This window comes from Pseudochaenichthys georgianus, unplaced genomic scaffold, assembly GCF_902827115.2.
Source record: "Pseudochaenichthys georgianus unplaced genomic scaffold, fPseGeo1.2 scaffold_2286_arrow_ctg1, whole genome shotgun sequence".
Lineage (NCBI taxonomy): Eukaryota > Metazoa > Chordata > Actinopteri > Perciformes > Channichthyidae > Pseudochaenichthys > Pseudochaenichthys georgianus.
Window position 1 is genome coordinate 1 of NW_027262903.1, and position 21,093 is coordinate 21,093.

Sequence of the window (21,093 nt, forward strand, 5' to 3'; positions counted from 1 at the left end):
ACTGTTTAGTATGAATCTAAAGCCTGTTAGCTTAGCATAACGCCTGTTAGCTTAGCATAACGCCTGTTAGCTTAGCATACAGCCTGTTAGCTTAGCATAACGCCTGTTAGCTTAGCATAACGCCTGTTAGCTTAGCATACAGCCTGTTAGCTTAGCATAAAGCCTGTTAGCTTAGCATAAAGCCTGTTAGCTTAGCATAACGCCTGTTAGCTTAGCATAACGCCTGTTAGCTTAGCATACAGCCTGTTAGCTTAGCATAAAGCCTGTTAGCTTAGCATAAAGACTGGATAGCCTTGGGAACAGTTAGCTTTGCTAAAGGGAAGCATCACACCTGTTGTTGTAATAAATGAAGGCAACGAGAAGCTAACAGTGTGCTTGGAAGTGTGTTCTCCTCATGGCCTCCTCCACAGTTTGTACACAAGAAAAAGTGTTTGATAAAAAACCAGAAACAGATTTGAGACTTGCTGTCGTCATTTAAATGGTTCTAAAGGGTTGTTATGATAAATGTTATTGTTCGTGATGATGAATACAAACATGTGAGAAACAAAAAGCCGCACGTCTTTGCGTATGAATGCAGCTTTATGAGACGAGTGGGCGGGAGGTAAAAGTCCAGCTGACTTTTTATTTTGAACTTCCTGGTTTCCTTGGCGACATCGACATTAAAAACAAAATCAATAATTAATATGGACTTTTGAGTCGTGTGTGCCCTCTGCTGTGCGTGTGTGTGTGTGTGTGTGTCCTCTGCAGTGTGTGTGTGTGTGTGTGTGTGTGCCCTCTGCAGTGTGTGTGTGTGTGTGTGTGTCCTCTGCAGTGTGTGTGTGTGTGTGTGCCCTCTGCAGTGTGTGTGTGTGTGTGTGTGTCCTCTGCAGTGTGTGTGTGTGTGCCCTCTGCAGTGTGTGTGTGTGTGTGTGTGTCCTCTGCAGTGTGTGTGTGTGTGCCCTCTGCTGTGCGTGTGTGTGTGTGTGTGTGTGTGTGTGTGTGTGTCCTCTGCAGTGTGTGTGTGTGTGTGTGTGTGTGCCCTCTGCAGTGTGTGTGTGTGTGTGTGTGTCCTCTGCAGTGTGTGTGTGTGTGTGCCCTCTGCAGTGTGTGTGTGTGCCCTCTGCAGTGTGTGTGTGCGTGTGTGTACTTTGTCCCGGCAGCAGGAAGTGGCGGCGAGGAGCCTCGGCTTCAGTCTGTGAGTAAAGTCTAAATGACTTTAGAGGGTCCTGAAGGATTGGAACAGCTGGAAGTCCTGCGTGTCGAAGCCGCGCTGACGCCTCGTCGGAGCGAGTCCTCGTGACGGAGAGCAGGTGATTACAACTATGGAACATGTCTTAAAAATGTACAAATTCAAACTTGTATTTTTTTTTTATTCAATAAAAAGATCTAATTGATGAAAAAGGAAATGTTTATTTCTGTTAATTTAGCAGAAAGAGTGGAAAGTGTTAGCTTAGCATAAAGCTTCAGAGAAACGTAGGCGGTTTGAAGGACACGCTGAGTGATCGGTGATGTGTTCCTGCAGACATCATGGAGCCTTCATCAGAACCCTCCTCCTCTTCATCACCTGCTCCTCTTCCTCGTCTGTCTCTCAGGAGTCCCGCGCTGCAGGCCGAGTTTCTACAAAGTAAAATAAGTTTATTTTGAAAGACGGATGAACGTCGACAGGGGAACAGAAACGCATCCTCTTTGTTTTCAGAGCGTCGGAACAAGTTTGGTTCTCAGAGCGACGAAGAAATCTCCTCCTCTTCCTCTCTGAGCGGCGGCCAGAGAGCAGGTGAGCCGCGTGCCGTCACCACACCTTAGACCAGGGGAAAGGATTTGGGGAAACTGTCCAAAATGTGAAGTTTTAGAAAATGGTCAGAAAACGTGCAAAGGCCCAAAGTATAGATGCTTGGGTCCTCCTCCCTGTGAGGCCGTCTAACTGCTGCCTCGTGTTCCTGCAGGCACCATGCAGCCTTCATCAGCAACCTCCTCCTCTTCATCACCTGCTCCTCCTCCTCGTCTGTCTCTCAGGAGTCCCGCACTGCAGGCCGAGTTTCTACAAAGTGAAATAACTTTATTTTTAATATAAATGTGTGGATTCAGTCCGTCACAGAGAAACGTTAGTGTTGACTTTGATCTGTTTCAGAGCGTCGGAACAAAGCCCGAAGTGACCTCGCTGAATCCTCCTCTTCCTCACCCTCCTCCTCCTCCTCCTCCTCACCCCAGCCCTCACCCTCCTCCTCCTCCTCACCCCAGCCCTCACCCTCCTCCTCCTCCTCACCCCAGCCCTCACCCTCCTCCTCCTCTTCCTCACCCCAGCCCTCACCCTCCTCCTCCTCCTCACCCCAGCCCTCACCCTCCTCCTCCTCCTCACCCCAGCCCTCACCCTCCTCCTCCTCTTCCTCACCCCAGCCCTCACCCTCCTCCTCTTCCTCACCCCAGCCCTCACCCTCCTCCTCTTCCTCACCCCAGCCCTCACCCTCCTCCTCTTCCTCACCCCAGCCCTCACCCTCTTCCTCACCCTCCTCCTCTTCCTCACCCCAGCCCTCACCCTCCTCCTCTTCCTCACCCCAGCCCTCACCCTCTTCCTCACCCTCCTCCTCTTCCTCACCCCAGCCCTCACCCTCCTCCTCTTCCTCACCCCAGGCCTCACCCTCCTCCTCTTCCTCACCGAGCCACGACAAAAGACAAGGTGAGCGGATGAGACTTTATACACTAATTATAAATTATACAGGTTTAAAAAAAGTATTTGTTTTTTAAATAAATCGAAAATGTCCCAAAAAATATGTGAATGTGTTTTTTTATTGTGAAAAAAACTGGAAAACAAAACGGATAAAAGAAAGTGTGTGTGTGTGTGTGTGTGTGTGTGTGTGTGTGTGTGTGTGTGTGTGTGTGTGTGTGTGTGTGTGTGTGTGTGTGTGTGTGTGTGTGTGTGTGTGTGTGTGTGTGTGTGTGTGTGTGTGTGTGTGTGTGTGTGTGTGTGTGTGTGTGTGTGTGTGTGTGCAGCTCGTGTCTCCCTCTCCAGCCCCGAGCTCCTCTCTGAGCTCAGAGAGTCTCGCAGTCTGAGGCGAGTCGGGCATCGAACCGGCCTGACGACCGTGTTCTGTGGCCGGGGGTCTCAGGTGAACATATATAATATAAACATACATTCATCCTCATATTACTCTCTCTCCAATTCAACCCACCATTTATTATTAAGCATTTTTTCAGCGTGACGACTTTTACTTTTTAATTTAATAAATGTTTTCTTGAAATATAAAAACCTTTTTTTTTACTTTTTCTCACAAAAACTGCAAAAATATTGAAGGCTTCACTTTGTCATCACGTTTATTCTCATAATAATAGTTGTTGATTTATTAATATTAAATATAATGATTTGGTTATTCTTTCCTCCAGGCCTCTGGCTCCGCCCCCTCCACACAATCAGCCAATCAGAAGGTGAGGATGCATCAGGTTAGTTGACTGTGATCCGTAAATCCTCAGAGATCAGAGAAACGTTTTTAAACCGTTAGCTATCTCCATTTCTTTAAAAACACTTGACCTCCAACTGAACCCGCATTTTATTATTAATGTTATCTCTTTTTGCTCAGCATGACGACTTTTACTTTTTAATTATATACTTTAGTGCTTTAGTAGCTCGTATTTCACGTTTGACGACTTTTACTTTTTAATTATAGACTATTTTTCTTGTGTCTAGCTCGTATTTAGCGTGTCGTTTATTCTCATAATAGTTGTTTTAATAATAATAATAAATGTAATGATTTGGTTATTCTTTCCTCCAGGCTTCCTCTGGCTCCACCCCTTCTACGCAATCAGCCAATCAGAAGGCTTCCCGCTGAATTCAAGCAGCGCGATTGGTTCGTTTGAATAGAGACAAAATGAGACATTTATGGACTCAAATAATGAACCTTTCATGTATAAAAGTAATCATTCATTATTTTTGTATTCATATTTTTAATTGGTTTAAAAGCCTGTTCTCTTTGTTGGTTTGGTGTACGTTTTTATATTCATTTGTTGTTATTACTATTGTTTATTATTTCCATTATGGGGTGTCCCACAGGGTTTGGTTTTGGGACCCTTTTAGTTCATATTTAATATTAGGGAAAGGTCATTGAAGCTAAAGTTCACCTCTATGCTGACGTTTAGAAACACAAGTTAAATATACCATTTATTTCTTATTTTACCTTAAAGTTCAATAAGGGAAAGTTCTCTTAATTGTAAATGAACTTTTTAAAGCATACTAATTGTGAAAACAAACTAGATTATTATTTATAAAGTGATTCCAGGAGTGACATTTCTTTTAACTTAAAAATCGTTGACTTTAATCATCTTTGGTGGTTTTTAGAGTTTTTGGGGATTATTTTTATTAATGGTATTAGTTATTATATTACAAACTGCCCCTTTAGTGGGTTTACTGGTCTTTTAGAGGTGGGAATTTGAGACTTTCATAATCAGGTCTCACTTTTAACTTTTCAGGGTTTAATGAAGGATAGTTTCACTGTGAAGGAGCTGTGATCAGTGCGTGAACCAAATGACTAAAAGCGTATCCAGAGACACAGAACAAGCTTTTGGACAAGTTTCCTTTTTTATTATCAAATGAAACAAAACATGTCGGATACTTTGTCTACTCGTGGGAAAACTTGCAAAGGTTCAATTGAAAATACAACAATAAAACTAAACATAAAGTATATACATTTGAAAAAGAAGATTTTTCAGTGAAAAGTACACACAGGTGGTAAATATAATGTTGAAAGAGCAAAACAAATAGTATGTATTTAGCACAAAAAGAGTACACTCTCAGGTTAGCTTGGCTCATACTCAACATGATGGAGTGTGAACGCTCTGGTGGACTTTAAGAGAACTACCATGAGGACATTTGTTCTCACTCGTCACATTTATCCTGTTTCTCTCCAGAGTGAGTGCGTTTATGTTTCTTAAGGTTCCTGGATGTTGTTAAATATTTTCCACACTGGTCACAGCCGTATAGTTTATCTCCAGTGTGAGTGAGACGGTGAGATATTAGGCCACTAATCCCAGAAAAAAGCTTCTCACATTGGTCACAGCTGTAGGGTTTCTCTCCAGTGTGAGTGCGTTCATGTTTCTTAAGGGCACCTGATGATCTGAACAATTTCCCACACGTTTCACACCAGTACGGTTTCTCTCCAGTGTGAGTGAGACGGTGAGATGTTAGGTTACTTCGCCCAGAAAAAAGCTTCTCACATTGGTCACAGCTGTAGGGTTTCTCTCCAGTGTGAGTGCGTTCATGTTTTCTAAGGTTAAATGGTGAGCTGAACAATTTCCCACACGTTTCACACGAGTAGGGTTTCTCTCCAGTGTGAGTGCGCTGGTGGGCATTTAGAGCACTTTTAACAGCAAATGTTTTCCCACACAGGTCACAGCTGTACGGTTTCTCTTCAGTATGGATGCGTTGGTGGACTCTAAGTGTATCACTCCGAGAAAACGTTGTACCACACAGGTCACAGCTGAACGGTTTCTCTCCAGTATGAACTCTCCGATGAATCTTTAACTTTCCAGATCTCTTGAAGGATTTGTCACACAGGTCACAGCTGTGAAGTTTGAGTCCCTCTGCTTCTCTCTGGTTCTAAAGCAACAGACATACAGAGGGAGAGACATTCATTAAGTACATTTTTGACAATCTTTTGCATAGGGTTGGGTACCGAGAAGCAAGCACGCAGGCAAACTTGAGCGCACACAGGGTGGAGAGGTGGAGTGAGGTTGAGCGATGGAGAGAAAGGGAGAGAGAGAGAGATTGAGCGAGGCAGAGAGCAGCGGTCTCTTCAAAATATATAATTGATTGCCAGCTGACTTGCTTGCTCGTTGGTAACGTAGGCCGAACTGGTTTCTTCTAATGTGCTGCATCTGGCGCTGAGCAGCCATATTCCTTTCGTGAACCACGAGCAAGAGTAAACTAACTGACAGGCTGCTGTGCCGCATCTCACTCAAAAACCCACACGACTCAACCCAGCCTTTCATTCAGATTTCCAAGCAAAATAAATATTAGGACAAAGCCCTACAAATAACAACAATAAACATAATAATAAAACAATACAAATGTGGTATTCAGCCCTGATTGAAACAGCGGGCCCAAATCTTGGATGGGCGGGCCCGGCCCCATGGTGCACCAGATTGAAGCATTTTACTTTAAAATGTTCAAACATTTCTTCCCGGTATGCCTGAGAGGCAGGTATGCTTGTTTTTCTCAACAAGAACTGTTCTTAAATGGGGGGGGGGGGGTTCCTTTAAAAGTTGCACTGCTGCAGCTTCAGTGGTTCAGGTCACAGTTACAGAGCAGTGAATATAAACTGATTCATGTGGATATTACTGTAAACTAACCTGTGGAAAAGTTTCTCGAATAAATGTAATTTTTTTGGTGGAAGAAGCATGTATCATTTGTTTACCCTGCGCCTCAAAGAATCGGAATCGAGAACCGTTAAGAACCGGAATCGAAAAGTAGAATCGGAATCAGAATCGTGGAAATTCAAACGATACTAGGTGTGTAAGGGTTCACAGAAGTCACGGTTCGGTTCGTACCTCGGTTTGGGGGTCACGGTTCGGTACAACAAGAAACAGCAAAAAAAGTCCCAAATGCATAATTCCAGGTTTGTTGTTATTTATTTTTGAACAGTAGTGCAAGTTTCAGTTTCAAAATAAGGAACTCTGACATTTTGAATAATTAACTGTATTAAACAGTTAAAACAAACCACTCAGATGGCCATATTATCTATAACGGCTGATGTCAAACTAAAAGGTTTCATCAAGCTGTAAAACTAAAAAGAATGTCTTACATCATAAATAATAAGAAAGTGTTTCAAGAGCGCAAAGTCGTTGAAAAACATATGCCAAAAGCTTCCGTTATTTATTTTGGTCTCTCGGCTCTCATGTCTCTTGGCTTCTTAAAGACAGCGGGGATCAGCTGTTGAACTGCTGTTGTCTTTCGCCGGGCTCCCGTGAGTGGCACATCTGGGTGATGCCTTCTGATATGATTTAGCATGTTTGGCGTGTTCTCATTAGCATACCGCACCGCTATCGAACAACACCGACACACCGTCCTCGTCCGATCCACCACTCGAGCACTCCATCGTTATTGTAGTCCACAGGGAACCCGAAGTGTTCCCACACAGCTGATATAAAAGAAGCAGGTGGGTTCTAGCTCCTGTGTGTTATCTGAACTCACCATACTAACTTTTCTTCTTCTTGTATTTTGTTCGTTTTGTTGTTGTTGTTTCTTCTTGTTCTTCATTTGTTGTTTAAGGGCGGCTGGCAAACAGCTTTTAGGCGCAATACCGCCCCCTGGAGTATATATAGTGTAGTGGATGCTGCCCTGAATGAGACTTTTTTCCCACTCGTAAAAAAAAGGCGTGTTCGTCGTGTGACTGCATGTGCCGAACCGTGACGGTACAGGACGAATACGGATACCGTTACACAACCTTACTTTTGCGACATGTCTTCTTGAACAAAAACAATTGAGCTATAATTTTCAATTAATCGTTTTCAACAAGTTAGACCCTCTCTTTGGTGACATTCACAATCATCAACTTAACAGTCCAAAGACTTTCATTACAACTCCCGCTGATTGCTACCACAGTGTCTCTAGTGTCAGACAGCCGTGCAGAGAAGCCCAAAGAAGACAAGTATCCTGTTAAAAGCTACATTTCCTCCACTAACAAGGACACCTCATGTACATTTTGTACAAGCATGCATCCTTTAGCTGAATGCCATACAATACATTCAGTATCTCATGAAGCTAACATGGAGTTTCTGAAAGAGAAGGGACTATGCTTTGGCTGCCTGGAGGTGGGGCGCCTGAGCAGGAACTGTAACAGGAGAATGACCTGTCATGCTAAGCACCCAACTAGTCTGCACATTAAGAGATCTTCTAAGCCTGAAACTGAGAACTTTAAACAAGATAAGGCAGAGCAGCAGGGTGGGGGAGCCAGGCCTGAAGAGACATCCATCAGCAGTGCTCTTGTTTCAGTAGGAGAAGCTGAAGGAACCGGGCTGGTAAAGACAGCATGCTTGCCGTAGTGCCAGTGAAGGTGAAACTCTGCCATGGAAATAAAAGCATACTGACCTCTGCATTCCTGGACCCTGGTAGTGCCGACACATTCTGCACAGAGGGGCTCGTGAGGCAGCTAGAGCACGGAGAACTGAAGTCCTTCTTCAAACGATGGGAGCAGAGGAACCAGTCAGGAGTTTGAGGCAACAGGTCTAGAAGTGGGCCGTGTGGAAGACGGCACATAGGGATTTTGTTCTGAGACCTTGGGCAAGTTCATATATCTTCCATATTGCCCACTTCTAGACCCGTTACCTCAAAACTTACCAAAAGAAACATTCTTACCCAGGCGGACCTGAAGAAATGGCCTTATCTGCAGGACATCCCAATAAGAGAATTCGATGCTGACGTGGGACTTCTTATTGGAGTGAACACTCCAAAGGCTATGGGACCATGGAGTTCTAAGCAGCCAAGGAAACGGCCCTATGCAGGGAAACGCTGTTCGGATGGGTCGTTAATGGTCCACCTCATGCGTCCACAGATCCGGATGATGGAACCCCGCGGCAGTACAGGACCTCGATTGTTCACCTTGAGAAGCTTAGTGGAGGACCAATTAATGACTTTCCAGAAAACGAGTATGAAGAGGAAAGACGAATGTCAGCTGAAGACCGAAAGCTCCTGCCGAGGAGAGGAAAGAGGAAAGAGTGCTCCACTGATCTTGGAGCAAAGCAGGAAAGAGACTGAAGGATCAGATGCTTCTGCTCAGAAGGCCGACAGCTCAAGCACAAAGACTTTCAGCAGAGGACACGGAACATGCTGAAAAGGCCATGACTGGCCACGAGCAGAGACAGCATTGCCTTGCTGGAAAGGCCAAACAGTGCAACAGAGGACGCTCCCGATGCCAGCTGGACCCTATCATTGATGCCGGGCTTCTGAGAGCTGGAGGAAGAACTACAAAGATGGCGACGCCAAGTGAAGTCAAACATCCAATGATTCTACTTAAACATTCTCATACTTCCAAGAGGATACTAAGCTGCATACTCCATCAAGTTGGTCACTCAGGTCACATGCTCCCCAACTCCTCCAGCGTCACTGGCTGCCAGCTGCTAACTCTGCAGCCAGGCGGCAGGTGCCGGACCTGGCTGACCGGTTTCAGAAGCGCTGGACCAGGGAATGCCTTGCTCTGACGCAGCAACGGCCCAACTGGAATACTATCAAAAGAAACATCGCCCCCGGAGACCTGGTCGTCATCGCTGATGAGAACGCACCGAGGAACACTCCTGGGACGCGTAGTCGAGACCCTTCCTGGTTCAAAGGACTTGTTAGGAGCGTCCTGGTTCAAACCAAGACAGGTACGATCGAAAGACCCATAACTAAGCTGTGTCTGCTCCTGGAGCCCACAGACTGAGCCTTTCAGTCACGCACCTCTGACTGGTCGACTAAGGACTGGACTCTTGGTCTCCTACCCCCCCCCCCCCCCCCCCCCCCCCCCCCATCACAGGCTGCCTCTTGAACGCAGATCATTACAGACAATTAGTACTGGACCTCCACACTCAGTACTGGTCTTACCAATATGCTACGGATGGATGTTATATGTTTTGTTGGTAATTGCTATGTAATGATCAATTAGAGGCTGGTATGTTGGAGCCATTTCCTTTGAGTTATTACTGTCTGAATGTTCGGCTTAATAATAATATAAATTAGATTAAACTCACCGTCTAAAGGTATTTGAGTCATACTATGGTTTTAAATGTATTAATTTAAGGCTCGCTTGTTATTTGTTACGTGCGTCAGTATCACGTGCACGGCTACATGCCGATGGCAGGTTGACGGGCCCAGCTGATGGGACGGGGAAAAGTCTTTTGACCGTGTTCTTTTATTTAGTATTATTATATATAAACAGTGCTATTATATATAATAGTTCAAATGAAGGCGTTCATTACTTTAATAATGCTCGCGGAATTTCTTTTGATATTTACATTATTTTTCAATTTAAATATTTTGTATTCCTGAATATTTCCTAATTGTTCCTTCTTTATAACTTAAAGTTTCCACATTTTTAATTCATATTTCCAAATAATTTGTTATAAATGATTCATATATTTCCGCAGTTATCGCCTGATTCGCGTTTCATTTAAACACTCCCATCGTTTAGTGAGTTTAGTGAATCAGAATCAGGTTTATCTGCAGGTCAGTGATCTGACTTGGTGTCTGCTACAAAAAGGTTCCATGAAAAGACTAGGAGTTAAATAAGATGGCGAGAGTCCCAACAAGTACCCTGAGGGGCTTTTATTGCACACAGGTCGAGGACATATAGCTGGTGCCTCTCTGCTCTCCCGCCACACACTCCAGAACACGGGTGGCCAGGGTGTTATACATGCTAAGCCCCTCCCCCTAGGACAAGCCACTATGTATACCCCTAACCAGTGTCCTTCTAATCTACACACACATTCACGATGCAAGGCAAATGACCCAAACACACCACATCACAATAGGTCAACACATCATCTCTCTGACCACAGAAGCCCCAAACAACAACATGTTTACACTCGCGAGAAAAGTGCCCCCCGCGCCCACGCACCACATGGTATGCTCCAATTGAGCGCAGGTGTTCCACTGATGGAGCCTCTACCAAGGCTGCTTCTCTCTGTGGCTCTGTGCGGCCTTCACAGCCTTGAAGGAGAGGCTCAGCAGGATACTTCAAAAAGACTTCCAATAAATCTGTTTTGAACAAACAGACTTGGTTTCATTTGATCAACGTGTTTCCCTCCGCGTGCCTTTCGCCGTATCCCTACGCCAGCCGTGATGAGGCTTCTTCTTCTCAGCGCCGAGGTGCAAACATACAAGTAGAACAAATAGTTCGTGTGTTTTCTGTAATTATTTCAGTCATTATATTTTATAATTGCAGGAAAACTAATTCTGTATTTCAGAGTTTTAGTAACTCATCTGCGCATCAGCTGCGCTCTGTGTGTTTACCGTGAGAGCAACACAATCCAACACAATCCAACACAATCCAACACAATCCAACACTCGCCGTTTCAGGACATTCGTCTCAAAGTCCATCGTCTGCTGAACCGTCTCAACGTGTACTCTTTGTTCTACGTTACACACACACACACTGTACCACGCACGCACACACACACACACACACACACACACACACACACACACACACACACACACACACACACACACACACACACACACACACACACACACACACACACACACACACACACACTGTACCACACACACACACCCCTACACACTGTACCACACACACACACCCCTACACACTGTACCACACACACACACACACACACACACACACACACCCCTACACACTGTACCACACACACACACCCTGTTCAAAGACCAAAGTAAGGCGATACGCAGGGCTGGCAGCATGTCCTCTGCCCCCGCACCATCTGCCCCGTCTCCATCACCGTGCCGACGTCAACCACCTCCCCCCCCTTCAGGAAGCTGCAGTCTCCGAAGCCTGATACGGATGTGTGTGTACTAAACACAACACGCTCTCACTGACATGTGCTGGGTCCAGGCTCGAGGGCGTACGGCGCTCACCTCTCTCCAGGACGTGCCGGCCCTGCCTGCCTGGAGCCGATCTCTGTGTTGCTAGGTAACAGATTGAGAGCGTGAATCATCTTAGATACAGTTTATCTAATGTAGCAGTGACTCCATGTCAGCCACAGCTTGTTACTAAAACCTGACTGATAGCGTGTTTAACGAACTTAAACTAGCTTTATTAAATGTCAGGTCTTTGGCAGGAAAACGTTTTTAATCAATGATTTTATCGCTGAGCACAATCTGGATTTTATGTTTTTAACAGAAACTTGGATTGAACAAAAGAACAGTGCAGCTGTTCTTATGGAATCAACCCCTCCCAACTTTAGTTCATGAGTCAGGAGAGAATGCATAAGAGAGGAGGTGGAGTTGCTATTCTGTTCAATGATTCCATTCAATGCAGGAAGACGTCGTATGGAAACTTTGATTCTTTTGAACATGTGGCCCTTCAGCTGAAACGCTCCTCTCGAGCTCTGTTCCTAAATATCTACAGACCACCCAAATACTGAGCAAGCTTTGTGATGACTTTACTGAACTGCTGTCTATAGTGTGTATTGACTTTGACCGTCTAGTCAGTGTTGGTGATTTTAACATCCATGTTGACAACCCCCAGGACAGAGGGGCTAAAGAACTGTTCTGAACCCCCAGGACAGAGGGGCTAAAGAACGGTTCTGAACCCCCAGGACAGAGGGGCTAAAGAACTGTTCTGAACCCCCAGGACAGAGGGGCTAAAGAACTGTTCTGAACCCCCAGGACAGAGGGGCTAAAGAACTGTTCTGAACCCCCAGGACAGAGGGGCTAAAGAACTGTTCTGAACCCCCAGGACAGAGGGGCTAAAGAACTGTTCTGAACCCCCAGGACAGAGGGGCTAAAGAACTGTTCTGAACCCCCGGGACAGAGGGGCTAAAGAACTGTTCTGAACCCCCAGGACAGAGGGGCTAAAGAACTGTTCTGAACCCCCAGGACAGAGGGGCTAAAGAACTGTTCTGAACCCCCAGGACAGAGGGGCTAAAGAACTGTTCTGAACCCCCAGGACAGAGGGGCTAAAGAACTGTTCTGAACCCCCGGGACAGAGGGGCTAAAGAACTGTCCTGAACCCCCGGGACAGAGGGGCTAAAGAACTGTTCTGAACCCCCGGGACAGAGGGGCCAAAGAACTGTTCTGAACCCCCAGGACAGAGGGGCTAAAGAACGGTTCTGAACCCCCAGGACAGAGGGGCTAAAGAACGGTTCTGAACCCCCAGGACAGAGGGGCTAAAGAACGGTTCTGAACCCCCAGGACAGAGGGGCTAAAGAACTGTTCTGAACCCCCAGGACAGAGGGGCTAAAGAACGGTTCTGAACCCCCAGGACAGAGGGGCTAAAGAACTGTTCTGAACCCCCAGGACAGAGGGGCTAAAGAACTGTTCTGAACCCCCAGGACAGAGGGGCTAAAGAACTGTTCTGAACCCCCGGGACAGAGGGGCTAAAGAACTGTTCTGAACCCCCGGGACAGAGGGGCTAAAGAACTGTTCTGAACCCCCGGGACAGAGGGGCCAAAGAACTGTTCTGAACCCCCAGGACAGAGGGGCTAAAGAACGGTTCTGAACCCCCAGGACAGAGGGGCTAAAGAACGGTTCTGAACCCCCAGGACAGAGGGGCTAAAGAACGGTTCTGAACCCCCAGGACAGAGGGGCTAAAGAACTGTTCTGAACCCCCAGGACAGAGGGGCTAAAGAACGGTTCTGAACCCCCAGGACAGAGGGGCTAAAGAACGGTTCTGAACCCCCAGGACAGAGGGGCTAAAGAACTGTTCTGAACCCCCGGGACAGGGGGGCTAAAGAACTGTTCTGAACCCCCGGGACAGGGGGGCTAAAGAGCTGTTCTGAACCCCCGGGACAGAGGGGCTAAAGAACTGTCCTGAACCCCCGGGACAGAGGGGCTAAAGAACTGTTCTGAACCCCCGGGACAGAGGGGCTAAAGAACTGTTCTGAACCCCCGGGACAGAGGGGCTAAAGAACTGTTCTGAACCCCCGGGACAGAGGGGCTAAAGAACTGTTCTGAACCCCCGGGACAGAGGGGCTAAAGAACTGTTCTGAACCCCCAGGACAGAGGGGCTAAAGAACTGTTCTGAACCCCCGGGACAGAGGGGCTAAAGAGCTGTTCTGAACCCCCGGGACAGAGGGGCTAAAGAACTGCTCTGAACCCCCAGGACAGAGGGGCTAAAGAACTGTTCTGAACCCCCAGGACAGAGGGGCTAAAGAACTGTTCTGAACCCCCAGGACAGAGGGGCTAAAGAACTGTTCTGAACCCCCAGGACAGAGGGGCTAAAGAACTGTTCTGAACCCCCAGGACAGAGGGGCTAAAGAACTGTTCTGAACCCCCGGGACAGAGGGGCTAAAGAACTGTTCTGAACCCCCAGGACAGAGGGGCTAAAGAACTGCTCTGAACCCCCAGGACAGAGGGGCTAAAGAGCTGTTCTGAACCCCCGGGACAGAGGGGCTAAAGAACTGCTCTGAACCCCCAGGACAGAGGGGCTAAAGAGCTGTTCTGAACCCCCGGGACAGAGGGGCTAAAGAACTGTTCTGAACCCCCAGGACAGAGGGGCTGAAGAACTGCTCTGTGTTCTGATAGCTATGGACTGACTCAGCATGTGACGGAGCCCACGCACAATAAGGGGCACACTCTGGACTTAATTATCTCAAAGGGTCTGAATATCTCTGAGGTCGTGGTGACTGATGTTGCGCTCTCTGACCATTCCTGTGTGTTCTTTGAGAGCTCTATTTCTGTTCACACAAGTGTTCAGAAAGAGGTAACCACAAAGCGATGTTTAACTGAATACACTAGGGAAATGTTTACTCAGGATGGTTCTTCCACACTTGCCCCTGCTAACATCTCAGTAAATGAGCTAGTAGATAATTTTAATTCAAAAATTAAAAATGTTATAGATGCCATTGCTCCAACTAAGGTAAAGGAAGTGACTGGGAAGAAAATATCTCCATGGAGAAAGGCCATGACCGTGAGGGCAGAAAAAAGAGAGTGTCGAAAAGCGGAACGCAGGTGGCGAAAAACAAATCTCCAGGTTCACTTTGAAATCTATAAAGAGAGACTTGGCCTTTATAATTTGGAATTGAAAAACGCACGACAATCATTCTTCTCTGACATCATTACCAAAAACCAAAACAACGCCCGTGCCTTGTTTGCTCCCGTGGACAGACTGACTGACCCCCCAGTGTCAGGAGCCTCTGAGCTTCTATCCACCAGGGCGTGCAATGACTTTGCCTTCTTCACTGACAACATTCAGAACATCAGACCAGCAGTCAGTGCCTCTGCATCAGGAACAGCACACGTGACTCTGTGTCCACCTAACATCAATTCAGACACCATGACACAGGTCCATCAGATTAATGATAGAAACCTGGAGGACATTATACAACTTCTGAAGTCCTCCTCCTGCTGCCTTGATATTATTCCAACAGGGTTTTTCAAAGATGTTTTTCGTTGCCTGGCCTCAGAACTACTTCATATAGTAAACAAGTCTCTTCACTCAGGTATTTTTCCACAGGCCCTGAAAACTGCAGTCATTAAACCGCTCTTAAAAAAGAATAATCTAGATGCTTCAGTGATGACCAATTACAGGCCCATATCAAACCTGCCATTTCTAGGTACGATCATTGAACAAGTTGTTTTTCAACAGTTGAGTAATTTCTTGCATTTAAATGGTTGTTTGGATGTGTTCCAGTCAGGCTTTCGTCCAAACCACAGCACTGAGACTGCTCTTGGAAAGGTCTTCAATGACATCCACTTAAACACAGACAGTGGCAGAACTTCAGTGTTAGTATTATTAGATCTCAGTGCTGCGTTTGACGCTGTTGACCACAGCATATTACTGGACCGACTGGAACACTGGGTGGGACTTTCGGAAACAGTTCTTATTGGTTTGCATCCGACTTAAAGGACAGAAACATGTAATAATGTTTTAGAGGAGGACCTCAAGCCAGCAAACTCAAGTTCTTGCTTTAAATCTCTTAAAACTAACTTTTATCTTATGGGCCTTTTCCTAACTGATGGTGTTTGTTCCTGCTTTATAAATTCAGGTTTATATCTTCTCTAAATCAAGATGATGTGAATCTGATTTTTCTTCTGTCGGGTGCCATTCATTATCAACAAGAGACAAGATAAGTCAAAGAAGTACTTTATTGATGGCAGTAGACAATACAAATCAAAAATGTAAAACTGAATTGCAGCCAGCATAAATATACATGGCATTGTAAAAATAAAAATAAAATGAACATTTTAAAGAAAATAAATAAACAAGAAAGTACAAATGTTGCATTTAAAAATTAACTAGATAACAAATATATAATATGTACAATAACTATTAAGGTTATTTTAAGTATCACGGAGGAGACGGAACACGTCGGCTGCCCAGTCCCCCGAGCACCTCGCCAAGAGTGCACAGGAAGGCTAGGTTGAAGGTCTCTGCTTGAGCGGCCTCCTCCCTTCTCAAGACGGCCTCCTCCCTTCTCAAGGCGACCTCCTCCCTTGCCTCCTCCCTTCTCAAGGCGGCCTCCTCCCTTGCCTCCTCCCTTCTCAAGATGGCCTCCTCCCTTCTCAAGATGGCCTCCTCCCTTCTCAAGACGGCCTCCTCCCTTCTCAAGACGGCCTCCTCCCTTCTCAAGACGGCCTCCTCCCTTCTCAAGACGGCCTCCTCCCTTCTCAAGATGGCCTCCTCCCTTCTCACGACGGCCTCCTCCCTTCTCAAGACGGCCTCCTCCCTTCTCAAGATGGCCTCCTCCCTTCTCAAGACGGCCTCCTCCCTTCTCAAGATGGCCTCCTCCCTTCTCAAGGACGCATCCAACTCCCATCTCCTCTCAGCAGACGCTTTGGCCCAGTCCAAGTGCCGTTCCTGCTGGGCCATGTGCTGTTCATGGTGCCGTTCCTGCTGGGCCCGATCCTCTCCTCCTCGTTTCCTGTTGCCTGGGTGACAATAAGATAATAATTAGCAATAAGGAAAAAACACAGGACAGGTACAGGTCACACAAGGATATAAGAATAACATGTATAAACCAGTGGCGAGCCGTCAGGGCCCTCTAGGCCCTCTGTGAGGGCCTAAGATATTCTAAAAAATTATATTTGAAAACATTAAAAAATATATATATTTTTTTTTTTGTTACATTTTTCATTAGTTTGACCAAAATAACTTGATTTAATTGTATTTCAAATAACATTTTCAAATGAATAAATCCTTGGAATCTGCCTGCTCAGTTTCTGTTGGAAGGTGAAGGGTTAAATGCCGTCTCTGCGAGTTCTGTGAAGACGGGGAGCTCGTTGGTCCCTCTCTCCATTCAGAGGCCCGCTACAGTAACTCAACCAGAGAGGAATGTCAACTGACAGTACAATTGACCAATCATATCTTCCCTCTAAATGGGCGGGCTTTATTTTCGCGGACTTTATGACAGGTTCCGCCCGCTGTGAGGTCTATGCAAGCGGTGCAGTGACGCGTCCTGAAACCCGGAAGTAAGCTGCGGGTTCCCTCCACAGAAAGCAGCGGTGGTTTCTCCAGAGGGTTTGGAGATAGCTGGAAGTAAGGTCTGTGGAAACGAACCTGATGAATGCACGCTTTGTTCAGACGGATAATATCCACATGTCTACCTGCTTTTATTATTTTCGAATCATGAATCTAATCGATAGATTTATGATGGATAGATTTATGATTAGCATAAGTTCGTTCATGATGGCTCACTCAGTGATGACATCGTTGCGAAATTATTAACCGAGTCATTTTCAAGATTGAGTTGCGATGATGAACTGGAGGGCAGAGGATCAGCTGAAGGACCCGCACGTGCTTCATCCAGAAGGACGACTTTGTGTTTCAGTGATTATCATCAGAGGTAGCCTGAGTCGTCTCAATGCGGGCCCGACTTAGTTCATGTGTAATGTCTCGTGGCTGTGGGCGCCCCGTCCCGAGAGCTGTTTAGATACATGCTGTTGTTCTGTGAGGGTCGCGGTCAGTGAGGCGTTTTGCACCCGGGCCGCGGTTCTGATATTCCGCTGAAGTCTACGCTGAGACGTAATAACTCTTCTTTCTTCTCGAGGGGGGGGGGGGGGGTCAGAGGGCCTAGGGATAAAAGTCACGGCTCGCCACTGGTATAAACAGAACAACAGTAAGGATGAACTAAAGAAGGTTCTGGAAGTTTACAATGATTGTGAAAGTGAATTACATTATGTCCAGCCTGTTGATAATGAATATAAATATATGATAGGATGTCACACACAACTGTACTAGCTGCTTACTAGCTAAGACTTGACTTGTAACAGAGCATTTCCACACAGTGGTTATAGCTTATTTTAATTACTGACGATGGATGATCCACGGTTTAAAAAACAAAACACAATTCCAGTCGTTTTGCCATTTCCTATTTCTTACCTAGAACCACACGCTGCGGTGTCCGTGATGGCACGCGGTGTTGGTGGTTGAGTCGGTGTCGGTCTTCGGCTGGGTCCGTTCTGGATTCGATGACGCTGTGGAACGAACACTGCCATCACCCGTTGTTCGGGAATGTTCCTCCTCAACGAGTCCCAATGTAATCCATCTAATCAATTCCACAAACTACTGCAGCACAATACTAACAGCAACACAACTATAGAAAAGAAAAAACTGAACGTAAACAATGGCACATATGGTGTTAGCAAACACTAGACTAGCTAAAGGCTATCTGCCTGAGCTAGCTATGTAGCTCTTCGGGTTGTCGAACATTAGTGTAAGGATAAAGAGACGTCTTTGTTAGAGGTGAGCGTACCTTGCAGGGACTCCAGTAAAGCCGTTGCAGAGTCCCGCGGGACTCCCTCCCTCCCAACGTTGGCCGGTCCTGTGGCCGTAACTCTGGTCCGACAAGGTCGAACCACTTCCAGCAGATTCCCTCATTTCATCTTTTTCAGTTTTCCCTACACTTGCAGGGAAAGTCCTCGAAAATCCGCGTTCGGACATCTGTGCAGAGACATCCTGAACACTTTCACATCTCGCGTTGTTCCGTCGAGCTCCCGCTGGATTTGATCATCCCCAATGAGATGTGGGAACGTCGTCACCTCCTCGGTCGCCACGGTGTGCTTTCTTCGACGTTGCCATTTTTGTAGCTCCTCCGTTTACAAAATGCTGCAAGCTTGCTTCTTGATATATATATGTGACGCGAGGGATGATCTTGTGACGATTCTCTCTGACCAATCAGCAGTCGAGAGTGTTGACGTCACTAGTTCAGCCCTGGCCGGATAGAACCACGATGTTATGGGGCCGGAAAAACAGGGAAGAAGTACCCGCTGGCCGGCGCTACGCTATATGGAAAGGCCACCAAAATCTGGCCTGGCCGCTTGAGGACGCTTAAAGGGGGCGACCCGCTGCAGTGGGAATGCGCCATTAGAGAAATGAGATGTGCTTCAACATGGCGCGCTGAGTCGAGGAGTCGAGGAGGAGAAATTAGAGTTTTGAGAAACCTCTATAGTGTTTTTGAGCTCTGTCTGCATCTCACTTCGGTTATTTCTCATTTCCTCGCTCCTCGGTCTCAGGGTCCTTCTCACTTCGGTTAAATGGATTCCTTGCGTCCCTCACTTGCGTCGTTTCCCTGCCTCTAGTCGCTCCCTCCAGGGAAGCAAGGAGAGAGGAAACCACGAGAAGCAGGAAACGAGTTTTAAGAGCAATGGGACGTCCTTTCCTCCGGAGCGTCACGTGAAGCCACGTCCGTCTGTGATGACGCCGCACAGCTGATCGTCTGACAGCAGCTCTGTCCCGTTGTTTCCACACACCCCCCCCCCCCGCCTCACATTTACTGACACTAACAGTTTCATCTGTTGTAGATCCACATAGATAAAATAAGAACTCATTCTCAAAAAAGATAAATGCCATTCTTAAAATGTATAAACGAACATTAGTTGGATTAATATTGATCAGAGAGCAGAATCGAAATAAAACAATTGAGAGAAGAAAAAGAGAAATGTTATCTACCAGAACCCGTTAGATTAACTAAGTGCTCCTGCACTCCCTCCTGCTGGTCTGCCTGCATGAGCCCTCCGACCTCTCTCACCCAGAATGCAGCGGCTCGTCTTCAGCCTTCCTGAATGTTCCCCCCCGCTCCTCCGCTCCCTCCACTGGCTTCCGGTAACTGCTAGAATCCACTTCCAGACCCTGGTGCTTGGTACCATGCTGAATGGATCTGGCCCTCCCTCCATCCAGGACATGGTTAAACCGTGCACCCAGCACGTGCACTACGCTCTGCATCAGCCAGACGACTCGCTGCACCCTCGCTGCGAGGGGGACCCAAGTTCCATCAGCAGGAACACGTGGGTTTGCTGTCCTGGCTCCAAGATGGTGGAACGAGCTCCCATTGACATCAGGACAGCAGAAAGCTCACACACCTTCCAGACTGAGACTCATCTCCTTCCACTCCACCTCGAGGAGAGAGCTGCTAACAAAGCACTGATATACTAACACAGCACTTATATACTAACAAAGCACTTATATACTAACAAAGCACTGATATACTAACACAGCACTTATATACTAACAAAGCACTTATATACTAACAAAGCACTTATATACTAACACAGCACTTATATACTAACACAGCACTTATATACTAACACAGCACTTATATACTAACACAGCACTTATATACTAACAAAGCACTTATATACTAACAAAGAATATACATATATAAAATAACAATTTCATTATATGGATTCAACGTGTGCCCCCCCGCTGGACTAGTCTGTGGTTTAGCCATCACTGTCACATCGGTATCAGCCATGGAAGATAGTTTGTTTGTTTCATTCTAAGCTATCCAGCAAGGTTATTTTCATTTATGTTGTTTTGTTCTGCACAGTGTGGAGTCGTGTTGTGACGAGAGGGATGGAGGTATTTAATAAAAACCTTGCTCGCTGGAGAATAGCTAGAAGTCCTGTCACAAGTTAATCGAGAGGATCACAGCTGGCCACGGATCTCGATGCTGCATTCGGGCTGAGAGTAAAGAACTTGTGTCTTACTTTAGGCTGTCTGGAGGTATGGACATATCAAAGCTACTAAACATCACATTAACAACGATGTACAAATGACAGTCGGAGACAAATACATATTTGAAATGATTTATTCACGTTTGCAATGTTTTGAACAGACATCCCCAGTCACCTCATTGTCATGTTGTAGTCCTCGCTGTTCGCGTCCGGATATCGGCATCGCAACCACAACCTCACACACTGGTACTGAAAGTGCATCAAAGTGTTCCTATGGAGCCACATATACCAACAGATAAATGTAAACAACAGAAGAAGCGATCGAAATGTGTATTTTCTGGCTATTCGACAATGGCTCCTCAAAGTACACGCCCCTATTCCTACCGTTAACGGAACGTAACGACTTCCCCGGTGTAACCAGTACCGGTAACAGCGGCATGCACCTTCAAGTGGTTTGCAATCCGCCAAAAAACCGAGAGAAGAAGAAGAAGAATCAGAAGAAGAAGAAGAAGCCGACTCCGAGCGGTCCCACTTCAGAGTGAAACGGCGGTGAATCT

General features: G+C 46.3%; 2 protein-coding genes across 3 annotated transcripts; one reads left to right on the plus strand and one right to left on the minus strand.

Annotated features, from left to right (window-relative positions):
- The first annotated feature begins 942 nt into the window (after positions 1-942).
- LOC117441999 (uncharacterized) lies at positions 943-3,875 on the plus strand. Of its 2 annotated transcripts, none has more exons than XM_071202328.1 (8): positions 943-1,289; positions 1,502-1,603; positions 1,676-1,753; positions 1,923-2,024; positions 2,108-2,653; positions 2,968-3,083; positions 3,358-3,414; positions 3,744-3,875. In XM_071202328.1, the coding sequence occupies exons 2-8, from the start codon at positions 1,507-1,509 to the stop codon at positions 3,798-3,800; spliced, it is 1,053 nt and encodes a 350-aa protein (XP_071058429.1). In that variant the 5' UTR covers positions 943-1,289; positions 1,502-1,506; the 3' UTR covers positions 3,801-3,875. The 2 variants fall into 2 exon arrangements, with proteins under 2 accessions (XP_071058429.1, XP_071058430.1); XM_071202329.1 differs by having other exon boundaries at positions 3,358-3,399.
- Positions 3,876-4,407: 532 nt separating this feature from the next.
- Positions 4,408-8,221, minus strand: LOC117442000 (zinc finger protein 782-like). Its single transcript, XM_034077995.2, has 2 exons — positions 8,054-8,221; positions 4,408-5,563 (listed from the first exon to the last, which is right to left on the minus strand). The coding sequence occupies exons 1-2, from the start codon at positions 8,219-8,221 to the stop codon at positions 4,844-4,846; spliced, it is 888 nt and encodes a 295-aa protein (XP_033933886.1). The 3' UTR covers positions 4,408-4,843.
- Between the last annotated feature and the right edge of the window lie 12,872 nt (positions 8,222-21,093).

Excerpts from the sequence above, each read along its gene's own strand:
- LOC117441999 (XM_071202328.1), top strand. The coding sequence starts at position 1,507 with ATGGAGCCTTCATCAGAACCCTCCTCCTCTTCATCACCTGCTCCTCTT. Across the intron at positions 1,754-1,922 it reads GAGCGGCGGCCAGAGAGCAG|GCACCATGCAGCCTTCATCA; the intron begins GTGAGCCGCGTG and ends GTGTTCCTGCAG. Across the intron at positions 3,084-3,357 it reads TCTGTGGCCGGGGGTCTCAG|GCCTCTGGCTCCGCCCCCTC; the intron begins GTGAACATATAT and ends TCTTTCCTCCAG.
- LOC117442000 (XM_034077995.2), bottom strand. The coding sequence starts at position 8,221 with ATGTGCCGTCTTCCACACGGCCCACTTCTAGACCTGTTGCCTCAAACT. Across the intron at positions 5,564-8,053 it reads CAGGGTCCAGGAATGCAGAG|AACCAGAGAGAAGCAGAGGG; the intron begins GTCAGTATGCTT and ends CTGTTGCTTTAG.